This window comes from Orbicella franksi, chromosome 1 (genome assembly GCF_964199315.1).
Source record: "Orbicella franksi chromosome 1, jaOrbFran1.1, whole genome shotgun sequence".
Classification (NCBI taxonomy): Eukaryota; Metazoa; Cnidaria; class Anthozoa; order Scleractinia; family Merulinidae; genus Orbicella; species Orbicella franksi.
Genome location: NC_138145.1, coordinates 27547291 through 27568376, shown reverse-complemented (window position 1 = coordinate 27568376; position 21086 = coordinate 27547291). Strand labels below are relative to the sequence as shown.

Here is a 21086-nt window from a genome sequence, read left to right as displayed (position 1 = left end):
TTAACCACGAGCTATAGTAAGTCATCATCTTGTAAACGCAGGGGGCTTCTGAGTTGAGTCAAGCGTCAGGGTTTTAATCTTGATTGAATGAACTTGCACTTCATCCCGAACTTCAGGATCGTCTTGTGAGACTTCGCCAACCTCTGCTTGAGGCCAATTCTCTTCTGATTCCCATAGAAACTCTGGTCCTTTCCACCAACGATACTGATCGGTCAATTTCTGGGGCTTCAAACCACGGGAAGCGTCGTCGGCTGAATTCAATTTTCCTGGGCAGTGTCTCCATTGGTCTAGGCTGGTTATCTCACGAATTTCAGTAATCCTGTTGGCTACGTAGGCGTGAAAACGTTTGCTTTCGTTCTCGATGTACTGCAAGGTAGTTTGAGAGTCGGTCCAGAATACTACTCTTTCAATCTTGTAGGTTAACTCCTCTCGACAAACTTGATAAATCCTGGCAGAGAGCGTTGCAGCTTGCTGCTCGAGTCTTGGGATTGAAATCGGTCTCACTGGCATCGCCTTTGACTTGCCAATCAGGAAGGAACATTGAATAGAACCATCCTCATAGACGAACCGCAGATAGGAGCACATGCCGTAACCCTCATCTGACGCGTCAGAGAACTGATCAAGAGAGATTTCTTTGACTTCTCCGCATAGCTGGAAATGGCATCTCGGTATCTGCACTTGCGTCAAAGCAGACAGCTCAGACTTCCATCGTTCCCAATGGGCAAACTCACACTCTGGGACAGGATCATCCCATCCTAACTGTAATTTCCACAGTCGCTGCATGATCTTCTTTGCTTCCAGCACGACTGGACAGACGAAACCCATACGATCGTAAAGGGAACTGATAGCTGACAGGATCCCTCGTTTAGTGGCTGGTTTGTCTCGATAGGCAACTCATCCAAATCTAGGTTTACAGTTGGCCGCGCTCGTTTATCTTCGGGTATGCTCGCTAACACTTCTCGACTATTGCTCGTCCACTTAGTCAGACGAAATCCGCCCTTCTCGAGTAGGACCATCAATTCGTGTGCCAATGAAATCGTTTTGCTGGGTGTTTCTACGGCCTTCAACAGATCGTCAACGTAAAAGTCCTCTTGGACGGACTTAACGGCTTCTTCGCTGAAGATCTTCTTGTTATCGTCAGCGGTTCTTTTGAGACAGTAGTTTGCACAGCTCGGAGAATCTTTCGCACCAAAAATGTGAGAGACCATCTGGTACTCCTCAGGAGGCTTACGGAAATCAGCGTCTTCCCACCATAAGAAACGAAGGGCGTCGGCGTCCTCGGGAGGTACTTTCACCTGAAGGAACATAGATTGTATGTCTGCTGCAAGTACGATGCGTTCTTGTCTGAATCTCATTAACACACCAAGCAAACTGTTTGTTAAATCTGGCCCTCGATTCAACTGACTGTTAAGGGAGACCCCATCATGCAATGCTGCGGCATCGAATACCACTCGGATTTTTCCAGGCTTGTGTGGGTGGAAGACGCCGTGGTGTGGTAGGTACCACGTCCTGGAACTTCGAGCCGCAACCTCGTCTTCCATCAAATTTCGTGCATATCCTTTTGTCAAAAGGTCATCCATAAAGTTCCGGTACTTACAGCACAACTGCTCATCTGTGCACAGCCGTCTTTTCAGGGAACGAAGTCTAGCTACAGCGGTCATTCGGTTGTTTGGTAACCACGGATTCCCGTGCTTCCACAGCATTCCTACCTCGTAGTGGCCATCTACTAGGCGAACAGAACTGTTCAGCTTGCCTAAGGCTTCTCGATCCTGAACTGACATCCCTTTCCTGCTGCTGCTGATCGAATCAATGTTCTCCAAACCAAGAAACTGACTCATTTGTTGGTCTAACATCTCGCTGCCATACTTCAGAAAGTTTACATTTACTTTGTCAGATTGGCTTCTAATGTTGCTATTAAGCGGACCCATAATGGCCCACCCAAATAGAATACGAACAGCATATGGTTCTCCCGCTCCACCAACGCGAACTTCCTCCTGTATCTGGGCTTCAGGGACATTTGCTCCTATTAGCAACGTAACTTCTTCTCCACTAATCTCTGAAGGCTGTATGTCCTTTAAGTGTTCCCATTTCGACAGGTCCTGAGGCCTAGACATGTTCACATTGAGGCGTTCAACAACCTTGACATCCTTAATCTGGATTCGATGGCCTTCTGGACCTTCCATTGGTAAAACTGCCAGGTCCACTTTGCCTACACGTACTGTTGACTCCCCAGTCAAGGTACAAACTGCCAAGGACTCGAAGCTCTTCACTCTCAACTTCAGTTTGTCAGCGGTAGGTTTAGCAATAAACGACTCCTCGCTTCCCGTATCGAGCAACGCCCATGTGTTCACTGAGTTCCCATTTTCTCCTTCCACCCTTACAGGGACCACTTGCAGGGCAACTTTATGCGAGGTGAACGCTGTCGGACTGCACGCCTTGTAGGATGCGGACTTGGCAAAATGCACCGTACTGATCGTTGGGGTTTCACTGGTAGCTTGGTCACAGGTGAAGGAAGTGGAGGTACCACCATCGGCCGTCATCACGTTCGCGGATACTCTAACATGGTCCTGGTTTTGACTAGAGGAGAATGTACTACCATCGCCCATCATAGTGCTAGCGGTTACCTTGACTTGGTCTTGGCTTTGGTAAGGGGGTCAACACACTGCGACGCGGCGTTGTGCAAGAGGAGGTGATGTTTCTGTGGGCACAGGTTGCACTTCAATTTGGCAAGGCATTGGGAAACGAAGTGTCCCTTCCTCAGGCAGTTTAAACAAAGACCTCTACCTCGAACAAAGATTCGTCGTTGTCTCACAGTCATGTTCTTAAATTTATCGCAATCGGCCAACTTATGGGATACCTCGCAATTCATACATTTAACTGGGCGGCCTGTACCTCGTGAACCATTCTGGCCAGGCAGAGAAAGCTGCGTTGCTAGCGTAGTCACTTTACCGTCAGTTCTGCCGGGAGGAGGCACTTTCGAATTTCTCTTGCCAGATACATTCGCCGCTCTGCTTGTTTCGCCAATTCGTCCAAAGATTGGATCGTTTACAGCATCTGCGCGTTTCTCTACGAACTCCACAAGGTCTTTAAAGCTCGGCAACATCCCCCGCTCGCGGATCCGTTGCACTTCATCCCTCCATCTAGCCTGATGGACAGTAGGCAGCTTTCTGGACATTCTTCCAAGGTTCGACAGGTTCATTTCTGACAGGGCGTTCATTTCTTTCAGAGTCTCGTATAAGGTCCTGCTACAATCTGCAAACTCTCTCAGGCCTTCTCTGTCACTGTTTGAAATGTTTGGTCCTTCAATTAAAGCATCAACACATGCTTTGGCTATCATGTGTGGCTGGCCAAATCGTAGTTCCAATAATCGCATGGCTTTCTTAACTCCACCAGGCGAGCCTTCGAATCCTGCTACAGCCTTTTTTGCGTTGCCCTCGAGAAACTGCAGCAGACGGGACATCTTTTGTGCGTCGGACAGACTCCGAGACTCCACCATTTGATGGAAACGTGTTTTGAATTTGAAGAACTCACACGGATCTCCGGAAAACTTTACCACCTCCAGGGGGAGCAAGCTCGCACCCGTAGCAATCAGGTTCATATTAGTGACAACACTCTCGAGAACACTAGTACTGTCAGTATTAATAACCTTAAATGAAGCTCCGCGTTCACCATCTGGCTGAGGAAAAGGAGGAGTCCTAGGGTTCAATGCTGATCTTGGAACCTCCTCAAGAAGTCTTGGATCTGGAACGCTGGTACGCGGCTGAGACCCTTTCAGGCAAGTTTCAGGAATAAATGGTTCAAGCTTCTCATTTACTCGCGGATCAGAGTACTGGACTACCTTCTCCAAAGCAGCTAGCTCAGTAGATGGTTCGTTGACGATAGGCACTTCTTCAGACCCTTCGCTTCCCTTGTCTAAATCCAAATGTTCGTAAAAACGAGTCTTTATTCGAGCTAAATCAGCCTCGTCCTCGGCGTCAGCTATCTCATTTTCTAACTGTAACAGCTGCTGTTTCAACTTTCTCTCTTTAGCTCTCTTTAACTGAGCCAATTTCGCTTCGGCCAAAACGCTTTCTACTGCAGCATTTTCACGTGATCTTGAACCACTACTTGAACTACGACCTGAACGTCTCGATTTTCGAGAACCAGTCAAAACGGAACTTTGTGCATCTCTAGGAAAACTAACACGTTCTTCGGAAATACCTGGTTCCTGAGCTGAAAGCGCTCTGCCTCCTGTTCCTCCACTCTGAAGTTCTGCACGGGTCAGGAACTGCTCAATCAGAAAGCTGTATCTTTCGTACGCTCGGGTCTGATCATTGAAGCGATCTCTTTCATTCGCTCTTTCAATATCCTCCGATAAATGGCTCGTAATTTCATTGTACACAAAACAATACCGCGCCCATTGATCCTTTAAACGACGACTCAGCTCCGTTACTTCGCTTGTAAAACGATAATCCTTGAGCACTTCGTCTAAACGGCTAAAAATCCTTGTCATTTCGCCGAAGTGACCAGCTTTCGACCTTTTCCAGATCGTAATCCTTTCTTTCGGCACTCCTTGTTCCCGAACATCGTCGCTTTCGACCAAGCTGTGCGGCTCCATTCGCAGAAATTATCTGTTCATCCGCAGGATTTCGAAGAATCCACAGAATTTCGAAGAATGAAAACTCCACGTTTTAATCCTGACCTTTACCTCAGAGTTCCACAGCGTCGTACAATTTTTCTTAGCCTTAATATGCGTTTCTACGCATCACATCTCAATCTACGTTCGCTTCGAAATTCTCTGAGCTTCTTACGAAACTTTCTTCGCGAACTTCGCGAACTAACTTACATACTAATTCTCAAAGAGTAAAGTTGAACGTACTTATTCAAAACAAAATGTCACGTGCACGCGAAACTTATCACATCAGTCGGATTCTATTGATATTCTATTCGATGGATGTTCATTTGACTTGTCAATTATTCGAATTCACGTGCTAGCAGGCGTTCTTAAAATATCTTCGGTCGACACGCATACAAAAGACACGACATAAATAATTTGTTAACTGATTCTTGTTAGACCTGTTAAAATCCCTTGGTACATTTATGTTCTGCGAGCACCGTTGCTACACTACATGTTTTCGGGTCAGCTGCGTTGTTCAGCAACTCGTTTGTTTACTCGCGGGTGTCCATCGAGAAAACAAAATAAAAATTGAAATCTAGATTTTGGAAGCGCTCTTTTTGGAATTAGTCGCGTTAGAATCCTTAACTTATTTTTAGTCTCCTGTCCAATTTTTCAGTCAAACCTTGCCCTTTTTACTGACCTTTCCAAGGAGTTTGATAGCGATGTTTAAATTACTTTATTGCTAGTTCACAATTCGACCCAAATAAAGAAAAGATTCCTTACAATAGCAGCGGCACCTCGTTAGAGGATGTTTGTACCAAGAGCACGTTCAGTTAATGAGATGGATAGTTTTAACTGGAAATCCCGCCCACGAAGCTGGGAGTTTGCAAATCTATTTCTTGTAACACTCATGTTGTATGAAATAGTTAACAACAACTTTTTTCTTTTAACTTAGTGTTATCCTAAACTTTTAAGCAGTAGGAACGGAGATTGTAACTTTTATATCGCTCACGTTACCTTATTTAGGTCAACCACTTAAGAATAGTCGGTTAAAATCAAGTTAGAAAATGTTTTAGTCAACCTCGATAACCTCGAAGGAAAATATGCTAAGTAGCTTGGTGCGCAGTCGCAATAGAACCCTATTCGAACTGTGCATGACATTACGTTAGCCTAATTGACAGTTTGACATTGATTTGATGGATGACGTGGTTGTCCCTTTAAAAGGAACGTGACGAGTTAGCTCCTCGTAGTTGTAGTAATTGCTGTAATCAGTCAAGAGTGGCGGTAAGAGAACATCGCGAGTATTGTACCGAAGTCATCAATAGTGGAAATAAAAAGAGAAGCAACCAAACAAAGAGTGTTGAAGTGATCGGCTAATTTCCCCAAGGTCGCTTTAACAATAGTTAATAGAAGGGAATGGTTATGAAACCGCACAAAGTTCTCAGTGTTGTAGGTTTTTGTTCGCTTTTTCGGCCTTGACCGTGCACAAAACACAATAATTGTTTACTCCGTACTGAGGAACTAACCAATAGAAACGTTTTAATTACGTAATTCATACACAGTGTATGAGCGCAAAACAAAAGAGTGTGCACGGTCGCGGACCTTTCAACATAAAGCTTTGCATCTTTGTTTGCTTCTTTGACGTTTGCCAGGCTTCATAACCATTTCCCTCTAAAAGCCATGTCCTGAGATGAATCTCTAACAAAGGTATTAAGACAAGATAGTTGGACAAAAGGTACAAGGTACAGCATGAATGAAATATTAGTGAAAGTTTGAAAGATTTGTCATACTGTTGTCAAAGTAGATCAATCGATGTATGTCGAATTAATGTGGAAAAACTTCTGGATGGGACACAAGTGGCCTTATTGTGGATGTTATTTGAAAACTCTTAAAATTACATATTAAAAAATCTCGAAATGTTAAAATATAGGAAACGACCAGTAAATGTATTTAATAATGTAATGGGAATAAAAACGTCTAGTGATTAAAGAATAAATTTGACTAATTCATTCATCAAATAATGTGAGCAATGCAAGCCTGGCCAGATTCGACTTTATTCCAATTTTACGTAAAGCCTTTACCTCATTGCAAAAGGGATGTTCCAATGGTCCACGTTTGACGGCTGATGTTTAGCCACGTTTATATGGATTTAAAATTGCATTGTAAAACGTAAGTTGCCCCACATTCAGATCAAAGTTTTCTATGAGCAAACGCGTGAATTTCCCAGTAAATGATGGTTGACCAGAGCTAACTTTTGCGTTTTATGAAATTACTCTTTTCATAAGAAACACTAATGTTTTAAAGAGAAAATTACAATAAGCAGCAACCATTAAAGCTTCTTTAACTGAAAATAATGATTCTGACAGTGAACTTTGCAAAGATCTTTTCTCGATCCGGACTTATTTGAAAAAGTGTTTACCACCGCAGTACAAAAACGTCGACAGATACAAGGCAACCTTTCGATTACCTGAATTAAACCTTTCGAAGCATCTACGTCATTGCATGACATACTCCTGAACGACTGAGGTAACAACACTAATGACAAATTTTAATTTTAACACAATTAATCTGAGTTATTTGAACTAATAGTTACAAATTTACTTATAAATGAGAAATGAGTGGAAATTTTAAATCATAGCTGAGATTATAGCGCCCCAAGATAAAGAGCTTTCATTGTCATGTATATCAATCTGCCCAGTGAGCTTGATATCATGCGATTTTTTCCAGATAAACCTATGCGACCATTGCTTCAGTGCTAAAGAAAACATGCTTGCTAGTCGGCGGAAGATATTGGTTTTGGGAGACCTGCCTTTCAAAGAAGCTGAGTAAATAAATTGATATTTCAGCAGAGTAACCTTTTACGAAAAGACAGAGCAAACACAACGTTATTTACCCAGGATTCGAGACTTTTCGATATTATATTTACTTTGTAGGCAACGTGTTAAGTGTGAAGCTTTATTTTTTGCTGTTGTCCATATGTCAGCTAAACGGCCTGTCTAACGTGATTAAGGTGTAAATCTTTAGCGATACGACTTTGCGGAATAGGTAAGCTTGTGATCTTACCAGTCTGTTTTCTAATATATTGCTTTAAAGTGAGTCAGCCAGTATTTAAATAGTTCGAGAAGATAAATGTTGTAAAATGTTTTTGTCCAAGATACCTCGCCACTGAGTCAAGAGCTGCTGACAATATTAGACTTTTGGTGATTCAAGTGCTATATACGAGAATTTGACGGCAAAGCGCGGGACTTTTTGTGCGTGCAAAATAAAAAAATTGCCATGCTTTGATCTAAAACATAAAAAAGATACTAGTAATAATTAACACCATTGCACAAGAACCCGGGACAAAAATAATAACATTGCTTAAAATCAAATTTAAAAAAAAGTTGCGCGTTGAAGTGAAACCTTTATGCTGGGCTCGCTCTGTGTAAACATACAAGCCGTAATACAGCCTTTTTCCCCGGGTTTGGCTCATTTGTCCCGATTTGAACAGACTTTGATATTTCAATATACGTTTACTGACCGACTCATGCGTGTTCAAAACAAAAAGAAATACTGATGTTTTCCGCTTCAATAGGCAGGCGAACTTAAAATTCATACTCAACACGACTTCGCCGCTTTAGAAGCGAAAATAAATGCATGCTGTGTTTTTGGAGGCCATTGTACGTCGAAAAGGTTCGCAGTAGGTAAATTAATCGATGGAAACGGCAACTGGGTATGCAGTACTTTAAGTTAGTGAGCCAGGTAAGTTTGACTTGTTGCCATAATCTTAAATATCAAGATAAATTCTAATACTATCGAAGACTAAATAACTGACTAACGAATCTGTGAAATTTTGGCCTTCGCGTGTCGCTCTTATGAGCTTGAGATACAAGGAAATGACTGAGTTTGTACTGAATGGATTTCATTTCACGTTGGCTGTGCCGTTCCCGGCGTTTGTTCATGATTTTCCAATCAAGTTGGCGGTAAACTTGCCTACTTGTTACTTACTATTAATAGTAGTTATTAATCAAAATGCACACTTCCAAACTAAGTCAGTGTGAATTCAGATACGAGCGAACTGGCGCAATGGTATGCTGTGGAAGTTCAGTTCGGGCTGGGCAACGATCAGTAACACTAAAAAAAGATGTAGAATCGTTTTACTCCTTTAGGAGAATTGGTGCAATTAGCTGTAGTCATTTACCGTAACTCCTCGAATTAGCCCACGGGGCGCTTATTTCAAATTAGGAGAAGACGGTGGGCGCTTGTTCGAGGGGGGTGCTAATTTAATTTTTTCCAAATTGTGGCCTGACAAGATCTTTTTTCAAATACATCATGTGCGCGTAAACAAAAACATAAGCTGTTTATCGGCAATAAAAGTTGATCCTAGAGTTTAAATCGCGGCACGGTTAGTCCTTGTAATTCCTTTTTTTTTTTTTCTAAACTTAACGTGTTCACAAACTGAAACAAGAAATTGTAGGATGCAACTTAGAAAAACAGAACTGATGTTTCCTGTATTAAACAAAAGTGTTGGAGCGATCTGTGTCCATGGATTAAATTTAAAAAAGAAGTTTAAAACAGGTTTAAAAACCGTTAAAACTGAATTTTCGACCACCTTCTGCGGTCTTCTTCAGAGAATGATGTACTCAGCAGGAGCCACAGAATGCAAAGGTATCCGGTCACCTCGCCACCAGGAAATTTCGCTACCAACGAACTCGCCACCAAGCGAAGTAACTTCGCCACCAAACACCAACAAAGAGATAAACTAGTCGACTAAAGTAGTCGAGGTGAATTAGCTGGCGAATCGGTTTGCCGCGCTCTTGTTTTGTTACTTTCTTGTTATGATTGTGCAGTACTCTTTTGCATCATTGAAATGGACAATGCATTGCCTTCTTGACCTTCTTAGCCTTTTTTTCGAGTCGCATATATAGATTATTCCTCGTTCTTTTATTCACTGCCTTATTAGATTACTGGTGGCGAGGACACTTCGCTTGGTGGCGAGTTCGTTGGTGGCGAAACTCCCTAATGGCGAGATGACCGGTAACCAATGGATATATGTAGCTTAGATATCGTTCTTCATTGCCCCTTGAGGAGGAAACCAGTAAAGATGTAAATTACCTATGACTGTGAAAAAGGCTGGTCAAAAGTGAAACTGTAGATCCTTTGTTGTCTAATAACTTAGACAACCATAAAATGGGGGGGGGGGGGGCTTATTCGAGGGGGGGCGCTTGTTTTAAATTTTGCCTGATAGGAGAGGCGCTTATTTGTGGGAGGTGGGGCGCTAATTCGAGGATTTACGGTATTCTCACAACTGGCTAAAACTAAAACAGGTAGGTATTGGTCGTAAAAGAACAGGAACTTGCAACTGAGAAACAAATCGGGTTCAAATTGTTGTTACTTAATGAATTTATAATATTAGTTTCTTCGCTAAAGAAACAAACAAAACTCGCTTTGCATGAACTGATGGATGCGATTTATCATGATGTTGGGTATAAAATATAAAAACACAGTTCGGAACATCAATAAAAAGAACAATAGTGGCAAAACTGAACGCCGATGTATGCAAATTGGCAGAAAATTAAATATTGCAGTTCTAAATAATCTGCCCTGGCACTCTTTCAAAATATTATGGTATACGAGTCGTTACAGAGGTGTGTAAAGTATTTTATGAAATGTGTGTTATTCAACAAAATGAATCAATCGACTTTGAGTTGTTAAGTAATTGGTCCTTTTTATGGGCGAATCTTTGTTTACAGTGTTATTCAGGGCTATTCGAGTGAACCGGAGTGCTTGTCAGGTTTGCCAAACTGAAAAAAAAAAAAAAACCTGGAGTGTTAAACACTCTGTCAATACATGAGATGGGAGTAGCCAAATTCAAAACAAAACCACCAAAAAGGTTTTAGTGTGGAAAAAAGGAGTGTCCCTAGTCGAGGACTTCATTTCGGAAAAGGAAAAAATGACAAATAATTATATTCAGATTTATTCCATTGAAATTTTTCAGAAAGGGAAATTTTTGACTTGGCAACAACAAGATATAAATTGTGTGTCACTTGGCATAAAGAGTATTTTGCAAGACAAAAGAAGGTTTTCCTTACAGATATGAAGTTTTCATTGTGCAGCCATTCAATTTGTTATCAGGTGTACAGTACACATTTCACATGGGCGACTTGTATGGCCCAGTTATGCCGAGGTAAGCTAATTTTACTTTTACAAAGAAATTAAACGGCGCAAAATTCGAACGCAAGGACATCTGTAAGCGTGCTATTGAGCACTTTAGCAGACATCAAATTGGATTTAACAAAAACCCCTGTACAAGGCTTTTCCTTTCATGAAAGTCCTTTGAAGGGAGCATTAACGATTTTAACGCCATAAAGTGACTTTGGACAAAATGAAATTTTTGATTTTGAATTTGCAAATTAAGATAATAATAATGCTATTGTTTGACGTATCTTTGTATTATAGGCAGCGTATTATAAGGACATGAGGTGTGCTAAAGTACAAACTGCACAAATATGTCTCTTCCTGATCTTCTGTAATTCATTTGTTCTCCATGATTGTTTTGCTTGAGGGTTCGACTTCAATGTCATTTTAGTGGCCGGTTATTCCTGCGTTTCCTCAAGGTCGACAGTTATCGCAGATGTACTTGACCACTACAATTCTGAAGAGACTAGATATGTCAAAAATGATCACTAGCGAGGGATATGGTATAAAGTATAAAAAGCCAGAATATAAGGACGACTACATTAAGGTATTCAAGGTCACTCAATTCTCCGGCCACTGGAGTAGATGTCAGAGGTTTGACGAGGACATTAAAAATTCCTTTCTGATGACGGCCACTACAGAGATCCGTGTAGCGTTTTTGATTGGTTGCTACTTACGCGCGAAAATTTGAAACTGCGAGTGAACAACATCCAATCAGCGGACTCTACATTGATCCACACAGAGCAACGTCATCAGATTGAAATTTTCAAGTTGATGCGCAGATGGCTCTCAGGCGGGAAAGAATCGAGAGAGTAAATTAAGGTGCACTCACGGGGACAAACATGAAGTCATTCGTTCTGACCTAAAACTCTGCTTTCTTTTCCTTCAGGTTACTGCATGTGAGAATGTTTTCGTTTTGCATTCCACGGCGCAGGACAAAGCCTCGAATTCTCTCCTCTTTATTGATTCTAGCCGTTCTTCTAACGTTTTGGTTGGTGCGTCAAGAAGTCAACAAAACAAAACGGGATGTACAATCGGTAATACCAAGTAACCTATTCTATATATTATCACGTGTATGTAATATTCGTGCCGAGTTAGTTGTTTCCAATGAGGCCTCACCTTGCATTTTCAAATGTAGAATACTTTGAATTCTATTTTCACATTGGAAGAACCCTCCCAAACTGATCCTAATGTTTACATTAGAAACTCAGGCTCTGCGGTCAAACGCACTGCGCACGCGCAGTCGTAACCTAAAATGTCGCTATTATATGCCGCAAATCTGCTTATTTATCCACTTTCGCTGAAACCTGTTTTTATGGCGTCTTGTCTTTTATTTTTTAGTACTGTACTCTTCAAGAATTTAATTAGGCCATTAAAATCGAAGTCAGAAAATACAAAGACGTGACGAATGATGGGAAGAAACTACAGAAGAGAAAGCCACAGACTTATCTTTTCTCCTTCCCATCATCCACCGCGTGTTGCAATTTTATCATAGCAGACGACTGGGTACGAGTCAGAAGCAGACGTATTATGTATTCACTCGCTAGAAAGTACTTGCATAGAAACCTGTCTTTAGGTATTCGGCTTAATTCAGGAAGGACTTCACTGAATTGTTTATCTACTGAACGGAGTCGTTGTCCCGTGAAAACTTGACACAGTTTCTAAAAGTTCATTTTCATTTTCTTTTAGTTTGAGGATGAAAGTTGGAACGAGTGCGTGACACTGATCCAGGGAAATTTTCCAAGCAAGTCGAGTCACGCACCTTCGCGTAGTGACGACGATGTCGTCCTAGAAACTTACAGTGCTAGAGAATGCTATTCCATCACGCAAGAGCGTTTCCCTCACCCTTCCCCTTCGGATGATGAACTTGGCTTTCCAATTGCCTTCACGATTTCGGTGTATAAATCTGCTCAACTCCTGGAAAAACTCTTACAGGCCATTTACATGCCTCAGAACATCTACTGTATTCACATCGATTTAAAATCTTCCGACACTTTTCGCGCGGCAGTCACTGAGATGATTAGATGTCTACCAAATGTTTTCTTGTCTGCGAAAAGCGTAGACGTTATATATCCACATATAAGTATCTTGTACGCGCAGTTCAACTGCATGGAGGACTTGGTTAGGACTAGTAACAACTGGAAGTATTTGATTAATCTTGTGGGGCAAGATTATCCTCTATATTCTAATCGTGAGTTGGTCAAAGCCTTACGCGGTCTTAGTGAAAAGAATAACATCCAAAGCTTCTATCATCCGGATATAAAACGCCGCACTGAATACTCATATGAGTTCAAGCTGCAAACTGGAGGTTCAAACCATGGAACTTACAAATATTTCAAAACCTTCAGAAAGAAAGCACCACCCCCGTTCAACATCGAACTTTACAAAGGCGCAAATCACGTGGCCTTGACCAAGGCATTTGTTGAATATATTTTGTTTAACAAGACCGCTCGGGCGTTTATCGAGTGGCTTTCAGACACAAGAAGTCCGCCAGAAACATTTTACTCTTCTTTACAGCAGCATCCAGGAGTCCCTGGCGGTGTGGTAGGCCAGCAGCCCGTTTTTATAATGCGCGCTATCAACTGGATCGAGAAAGATAGAGATAGCCGGCCAAACTATGAGTGCCACGGAGAATGGATACGACTAATCTGCTGGATTGACATCCGGGATTTACAGTGGGTTCTTGGTGAAACAATGCGCGGACAGTTGTTTGTACAGAAGATACCGTTTCATTTTAATGACGATGTACTTCGATGCTTATCAATTGCGCGGCAAAAGAGGAGTTATGGAGAGTACTTCTTCTCTTGAGTTTACTGCGTGGAATGGTCTTTACAACCTTAGCCTATTCCACGAGATCGGTAAGACTTGAAGCTGCAAAGAGAACGGGGAGTAGCAAAAAAAAAACAAAACAAAACAAAACAAAAAAGAACAAAGGTCAAGTGTTTGAGGCGGAGGACGGACTTTTTACCAAGCCCCGCCATTTTTCGTGACTCGCCATTTTAGGCGGTCTCAGTGTATCATGTTTTCCAACTAACCTATAAACACCTGGAAGAGACTATTTCATTCTCACACTATTGTCCTAAATGCTTTTCTCTGCCGAGCGCGGACAAAGGTGATCGATGATGTACTAGGGACGAGAATGAGAATCGAATCACGATTGCTAAGAGCTCGCACGCACCTTCCTCCCCTTTCCAAAAAAAGCAATAAAAACAATAGTAATAATAATTATAATAACAATTATAATTGAAATAAAAACAATAAAGAAAAACGGATGGGCAAATGCTATTGTGGTTATAATTCTGGTTTTAGATGTGCTTTTTTGTTCGGAAGTTTGGTTTTATAATAGAGGTGTCTTGATTGTTGATTTTTTAAAGGCTCTTAAAATAAGTGGTATTTATTTTTGCAGAAACTATAAAAAATGTAATTCTGATCACTCAGCTTATTTTACTTTTTTAATGTCTGATTGTATCCACACCCAAACACGCGAACACCTGACCTTTTGCTCAAATTCTCTAAGTTCACGTTCACTCGAAGGATATCTGATTTCCACTGGCAAGTCGAAAAACAGCGCTCGCACATGTTCAGGTTCTCGCCTTAAACTTCGTCATGTTACCAGGCGACAATCATGGGAAAAACGCGGGCTAAGTCAAATTTGGCGGTCCTTCCTCGACCCAGGACCCAACCGTGCACGACTTAACCGTGCTTAAAAAAACAAAACCAGTTGGTAAAACTACTTTCCATCCAGATTAGAACAAAACCCACCCTCTGAAACATCGATTTGTCGAAGGGTGAACGACCTGTTCTCGATAAAGCTATTTTCATCGAATACTACACGGCAGGCAACGAGTGCCTTACATTGAGTACCCTTAGTAACAAGTGCATCCACGCCATCAAAAAAACTATCCACGTAACTCTGGTCACGTGACGCCGCGTGAGCGGTTCTTTGAAGTAACGTTTTGGCGGGAAAATTTGGAAAGAGGCGGGAAATCGCACTGTTGAACGCTTCCACTTCTACGGACACGTGACAGTCACTGAGGGTTATAGTCAATGGCTTGTAGTAATGGCCTATACTGTAGTTGTACTGGGGATTCGCCACAACGCAGTACAAACACTGACCGTAAACTTCGTTTTGATCTTGTTCGAGAACCCGCGAGCACGAACCGCAACCAATGTACACCAGTTTCTCAAGCTTCTCTTTCAGTCGATCCCTTGTGGATCCGGTTTGGTCCAAAACGATAACCTCATCTTGACATTGGAATTGTACCGAAGAAATCCTCGCTTCGACTTCGCCCAAGCCCGAGTATTTCGACTCCAGCAAATCGCGCAAGTTTGCGAATTTTCTAGCTTGCTCGGAGCCTCCGTCAAATCGTGACATGATAGAGAGTGCATTGTTGTCTTCTGGGGATAGTTTTGACTTAGTTGATCTAGGGGTCGAGTGAAGCGTCACACATCCATTATCACTGCTGTATTTGGCCGTGAGGAACTGGAATTCCCACACCTGCCCCAGTCCTTCTTGAAGCTGGTTCATCCACACGGCCTGTCTCCCCCAGAGGACTAGTTCTATTGTATCACATGGTCGCTCTGCTAAAACTGTAAGACAAAAAGGATACAACTTGTGAGATTAACACTTTCATTGTCCGTAATACGGTTAACTCTTGTCCCACTACCCTACTAACATATATGGACGTCGTCAAAACTGACTATGATCATACTTGAATTCACACGAAATTTATAAGGTTAATTTACACGCTCAGGCTACCAGTCCAAATTTCCAGGGAAATGTCGTGGGAAAGAGTTCTTTCAAGATGTGTTATAGCAACATACAGTAACACTCACCTGCTGTAATTTTGGTCAGTTGTTGACCACCAAAACGATAAGTACTCGATGACGGCGAGGTTCTGTGAACACTAATAAGCCTACCCCTGAAGTGAACCAAGGTGTTGTCACGTAGTTGCAGAATCTGAGTAAATTCAACATTTCTCTTTGTCAGAGAGGCAGCAAGGAGATAGGGATGTTCTGCTCTAGTCCATTTGACAAGGGCATCAAGTCTTCCTTGCGAAACTAACTTTAAGCAATTGTTTGAAAGTAGGCTTTTGGGTTGATGAAGATTGTAGAACCCCGAGCTGATTGTTGTCTGCCCAACATATTCCTCACGCCATTTCCCAACCTTGATCGATGTCGCAACAGCAAAATCACCTGCTGATATTTTATCAGTCCAAGTTGAAGCTTCTCGCCACAATGTTAGTTTAAAATGAGACTTTGACTCATCAGCGACAACCAGCGAAGACAGAGCTACAAAGCTTCCAGCATTCACACCCGACTTAACCCGAACTTCACGAGTGTAATTAACTTGAATAACAACGAAGAGTAGATTTACCAAGGCGTTTTCTTGGGTGCATTCTTTGAGGACAGTAAGCTTGTCACAAGCTCTTGGTACTGCAAAATCACGCGAAGAAATTCCAGGGTCACGAGCATTGTGATCGACAATTGTCGGAGAGACATCGGCATCCCCTCGGGAGGTCATCGGTTTAGAGATTTTTCTTCTACCTGTGCTTTTGTTAATTGGGCTGCAGATGTCACTAAATGAAGAAAAATTTTTGTCTTGAGTGTAAACGTCCTCCATTGTCAAATGATGTGTATCAGAATTAGAGGAAAAATCTTGACTCTCGCCAGTCTTTCTTTTAACACCTCTATGACAGTCATCACTAGAAATGCTAGAGCTTCGAGCACTGTTCTCAACAAGAAGTCTTTGACTTGTAGACCTTATATCTTCAAATTCTTTCTGTAAATCTGAAAGGTTGTCAGCTGAGTGGCATTCCTTATCAAATCCAAATGACAGCTCAAAAGGCAGTGAAGAGCTTTCACTGCTCCTAAATTCGTTTTCCAGGTAGAAACAAACTGACTCTTGAATTGCAAGTGGGTCATATTCAAGTTTGATGTCATTTTCATTGGTAAGTTCAACATCTCTGCTACCATTGTAACACTGCTGATTACAAACAACAAAAGAGTTTCCACTAAGCTGTAGGGTGGATTTCCTCCAGTGGTTGCCAGCATTCGGTTGACCTTCTGCATGATGTAAAAAATAAAAATAATCAATGACTTTACAATAAAGGGCATAAAAGAAATCGTAAAAAGAAAAGAAGACTGTTAATTTCACTGAGAAACGATCAAGACACAAACATGTATCCAGATCTGAGTTTTCACCCCCCTCCCCCCGCCCCCAGTAGTCGGGGTGGAGTGGGGGGAGGGTCTTGGCCCCCACCGCTGAAATGGAATGGAACTAGCATTTGAAACTATGAACTTCCTGAGGCTCTGTATATTATTAAAAGGAAGGTATCCCTTACCTCCATAGTTATTTCCTTATTTGTTCCTTATCCCTAAAACTCCAAGATAATCTATTCCTTACTACCGCTACATGGTCGTTGGTGCGTTCATTTCCACTCATTAACGCCATGGAGGAAACTACATGTAGCTTACCTTTATTTTTAACGCTTGTCGTTTTTTTTATGCAATCTACACATACAATTGGGGCGGTGAAAATAAGAACTTTCGAGGCTTTTGACGAGTCCTGTTCTGCGAGTCGTTCTGCCAGTTGTTCCGCCATGTTGGATTACGGGCAGCAGTTTAAATTTAAAGCTTATGCGCAGCAGACAACTTGAACTTCTTTTTACAAAGAGCACCGCTGACAACTAGCGCGAAATCGGAACAGTTGATCAGGTTGTACAAAACAGGCAAATTTGGGGAAATTGCGGTATCATTTATCATCGACAATGAGCACAAAAAAGGGAAACAACTCGAAAAAAGGCCAAAGACATCAAAACACGAAAGCTTACAAGAATGATCTTCATGACACGAGCAAGAAAACGAAGCAAATCAATAGTTTGGTGGTTGGTGGCGTTTGTACGAGATGCCGGGAGATCATAGAGTGGAGAAAGAAATTCAACAAGTACAAGCCTCTTACTGCTCCTAAAAAGTGGTATATATCTTTTCCTGTGCAGTTATGAATTGTGGCTATCAGGATATTAAAACGTTATGAAAATCACCAAATGATTTTCCCCACTCTCCCCTTTCCCCTCCCCTACCCAGACACCCATCTAGGGAAGTCCACCTGGCCTGGGTTCTTTGAAGGGTAGATAAGGCTATCTGCCGGAAAAATCACTATCCAGTAAATAGTGCAGTTTGTTTTTGTCATCACTTATCCACTGGATGTGGATAGCGTTATCCATCTTTTGAACAACTGGGGCCTGATCGATGGGTAACCCGAAAACACTGAACCCCCACCACGGACCGGGTCCGCAGACTACCTATGGACCAGTCCACGGACTACCCCTATGAACCCTCTCTATGGACCACCCCCAAAAATAGAATAAAAATAAGAAACAAATATTTCACTTACTGGTTGTCTAATAGATTACTCATGTCGGCAAAATTTCGAACGTTAGTGTGCAAATGTAACATTCTTGGGTTCAGGCTCGGACACAAGTTATATCATTACACATTGCCATTTCCTTTGCTGTGGCCATACAGTATATGAAAGGCTGGGAAGCCTCCGGGAAGCCTCTGGGAAGCCTCGAAATTTGTGCTCTTTCCCCTTTGCCATTTTTTTCAGCCCATTCTCAGGCGGATTCGTGAACTCATTCCAGGCTTCTTATTTTTAATTTGCTCAGTGGAATTATAGATACAAACAAGCTTAAACAACCTAACAACATACCTCCCATAGCCCGATTGAGCCACAAATGAAAGTTAATAACTTTCCTTCCTTTTGTCATCGGCATCTCCTTACCCTGAAAACAGCTTTACGGCATTTTTTGGGGGGGAGAGGGGGGGGGGGTTGGGGGCTGTTAATTACATTTTCACAGTGTAACACTCGAAATTTCTCTGATATGAGTAATCTATTAGACAACACATTAGTGAAATATTTCTTATTTCACCACTATTTTGGGGGGTTCCGTAGAGGGGGTCAGTAGGGGTAGTCCGTGGACCAGTACATGGGTAGTCTATGGATCCGGTCCATAGTGGGGGTCCGCGGACCAGGGGTCAGTGTTTTCATGTTATCCCTGATCGATAGGTGCTTGATCAAAACAGGCTTGATTGACTATATCATTTTAAAAATATGTTTTCAGTGTGAGATGCGAGCAGAAGGTCATAAAGCATGCTTATCACACTGTGTGCAGTAGATGTGCGCAGGAAGCCAAGGTGTGTGAAAAATGTGGACAGGCCCAAGATATAGTGGCAAAGTAAGAAACCATACAGTGTCACTGTAATGATTCAATTTAGAACACCCCTTTCATAACTGTCTGCAGTACATTTGGACAGTGGTTGTACATGTAAAAATATACATTTGGGGTAGTACTAGTGCGGGATGATAGTGTTGAAACCTGTACTGTGTGTACTGTTGTCTTTCGCCTTCGTGGCTGCCTTTTGTGGCTTACATGTACTTTTGTGGTTCGACACTACACTGTCGGCCAACATACAACCAATGCATCATCGTGCTTTGTTAACCATTTTCAAACTTGTTTGGTCGAGGTGGCTGGACATTGATTTACTGCTTATTGGTTCATAAACACACACCAAAAAGTTGTGGGCAATATGCAGCCATCTTGACCTCCTGTTGGTCAATAACCCATAAACTGCCACTTTCAAGCCCTGGGCTTATACAACATCGTAAGAGCTTTTAGATGAGCTTATAAGTGGAGGGGCTTATATCCAAGGAGGCTTATATCCAAAATTATAACCAAAATTTTAAAAAAAACTGTTTTGCAATGAGCCATAGCTCCACATGGTTGAAATAGGTTTTTCATTTACTGGTAATTAAGCTTTAAGACATCATAATAAAACAAACTCAAAACAAGGAAAGCTAGAGGGGTGGCTTATATCTTGGGGGGACTTATAAGCAGATGCATTTTTTGGTTTACAGGTGGATTGGCCTATTATCAGGGGGGGGGGGCTTAGCAGGGGGCTTATAAGCAGCAGTGTATGGTATATCACAAACACTGCCCAGTGTACGGGGCGTACCTAGTTCAGTTTAGTTTTGAGTTGATGATGCTGTTGATTTTTATTTTTGAGTTCAAAATGCTGCAGATTTTAACATCAAATTCAGTTCATGGCTAATTTCAAGGAGAACTTTTTTTCTGGAGGCGGGGAGGGGAGTCTTTTGGTTTTACTTGTTGTGTAAAAATGACATACCAGAGGTACAGGAACAGCAAAGGTTTGACTTGTTTTTCACTGCCAATTGCGAGATAAATTCCTGTCATAAATACATCAAAACTGATAGAAAAGAGGTTCGCATCATCACTAACATACTGTTTGACATAGTCCTGTAAAAAATGTTGAGGTCTCCCCCCTCCCCCCACCCCCGTGCCCAAATGGTAAGGACTATAATGTTTATAGAAGTCTGAATTTTCTATTTTCACTGAGACCATCCTGCTATATGCATGTGTGTAAGAATACATCTGAACAACTGCATTATTGTGTGTTTAAGATCTGAACCAACTCCAGCACAGAGAGCCTCAGAAGACAGTATGTTACAGCAAGAGATAAAAGCTGTGACCGAAAGACAAAGAAGTAAGCTGACAGTGCACGGTGTTATTACTGTAATTTCTGTGTAGCCCAAGTCTTAGATTCAATACAAATCTTAGATTAGGAACGAAGATTGAGACATAAAGTTGATTTCAATGATCATTTTTATGAATTTTATTATAAATAATTTTCAACGTTGATTTTCAATGTAAACCATACAAAATGTCATAATAATTTTAATATAATTATGCCAGATAATTTTACCTCAAAGTAATAATTCTTCTAGAGTATGGCAATGCTTAGACTACTCTTTTTTAGTCACACAATAAATAATTATTGCTATCTCAATTCAAGTGTTTATATTTATTGTTTATTTACAGTTCTTACAGGAACCTTCTTTAGGCACCTTGAAAAGGGAGGCAAAAATGAAGAAACAACAGAAAGTGCCAGCTTGCAAGAATCTGCACTTGCTACTAACAGCACTACATCTGATTTGTCTACCAGTGATAATGACAATGAACTCTCAGAACCTGATGAGCAAAGACCTGATGGGCTGGGCTCTTGACAGTGCAGAAACTCTTAATTAAAAAAAAATAGAAATTTTTAAGCTGCCCACAATACATACAACATCTTTGACTGACAAAACACAATGTAGATCAGAACATCCTTCATATATAAACATGTAACTGTACCATCACAAAAACTTTTAAGCAGTGCTCAAGGCCTGCATAATCTTCTCAATATACCAGTGCAAGCTGGCTAACTATTTTTTTCCAAATCAATAATAATCTGG

The 21086-nt window shown here is 41.6% G+C and overlaps 4 protein-coding genes across 6 annotated transcripts; 2 read left to right on the top strand and 2 right to left on the bottom strand.

Moving 5' to 3' along the window:
- Positions 1 to 24: 24 nt before the first annotated feature.
- LOC145490994 (uncharacterized) lies at positions 25 to 2609 on the bottom strand. The gene is made up of 2 exons (XM_081470162.1): positions 854 to 2609; positions 25 to 806 (listed from the first exon to the last, which is right to left on the bottom strand). The coding sequence occupies exons 1-2, from the start codon at positions 2607 to 2609 to the stop codon at positions 25 to 27; spliced, it is 2538 nt and encodes an 845-aa protein (XP_081326288.1).
- Positions 2610 to 7761: 5152 nt separating this feature from the next.
- Positions 7762 to 14491, top strand: LOC145500508 (N-acetyllactosaminide beta-1,6-N-acetylglucosaminyl-transferase-like). 2 transcript variants are annotated; one of them, XM_081480047.1, is made up of 3 exons: positions 7762 to 8338; positions 11664 to 11811; positions 12464 to 14491. In XM_081480047.1, exons 2-3 carry the CDS (start codon positions 11680 to 11682, stop codon positions 13580 to 13582), a joined length of 1251 nt encoding a protein of 416 aa, XP_081336173.1. In that variant the 5' UTR covers positions 7762 to 8338; positions 11664 to 11679; the 3' UTR covers positions 13583 to 14491. The 2 variants fall into 2 exon arrangements, with proteins under 2 accessions (XP_081336173.1, XP_081336167.1); XM_081480041.1 differs by lacking the exon at positions 7762 to 8338 and having other exon boundaries at positions 11493 to 11811.
- LOC145500483 (shieldin complex subunit 2-like) lies at positions 14488 to 17443 on the bottom strand. The gene is made up of 3 exons (XM_081480017.1): positions 17252 to 17443; positions 15611 to 16840; positions 14488 to 15364 (listed from the first exon to the last, which is right to left on the bottom strand). Exons 1-3 carry the CDS (start codon positions 17376 to 17378, stop codon positions 14505 to 14507), a joined length of 2217 nt encoding a protein of 738 aa, XP_081336143.1. The 5' UTR covers positions 17379 to 17443; the 3' UTR covers positions 14488 to 14504.
- Positions 17444 to 17456: 13 nt separating this feature from the next.
- On the top strand, positions 17457 to 20897 carry LOC145500544 (uncharacterized protein C9orf85 homolog). 2 transcript variants are annotated; one of them, XM_081480076.1, is made up of 4 exons: positions 17457 to 17750; positions 18898 to 19011; positions 20256 to 20338; positions 20683 to 20897. In XM_081480076.1, exons 1-4 carry the CDS (start codon positions 17545 to 17547, stop codon positions 20856 to 20858), a joined length of 579 nt encoding a protein of 192 aa, XP_081336202.1. In that variant the 5' UTR covers positions 17457 to 17544; the 3' UTR covers positions 20859 to 20897. The 2 variants fall into 2 exon arrangements, with proteins under 2 accessions (XP_081336202.1, XP_081336195.1); XM_081480069.1 differs by having other exon boundaries at positions 20674 to 20897.
- Positions 20898 to 21086: the final 189 nt, after the last annotated feature.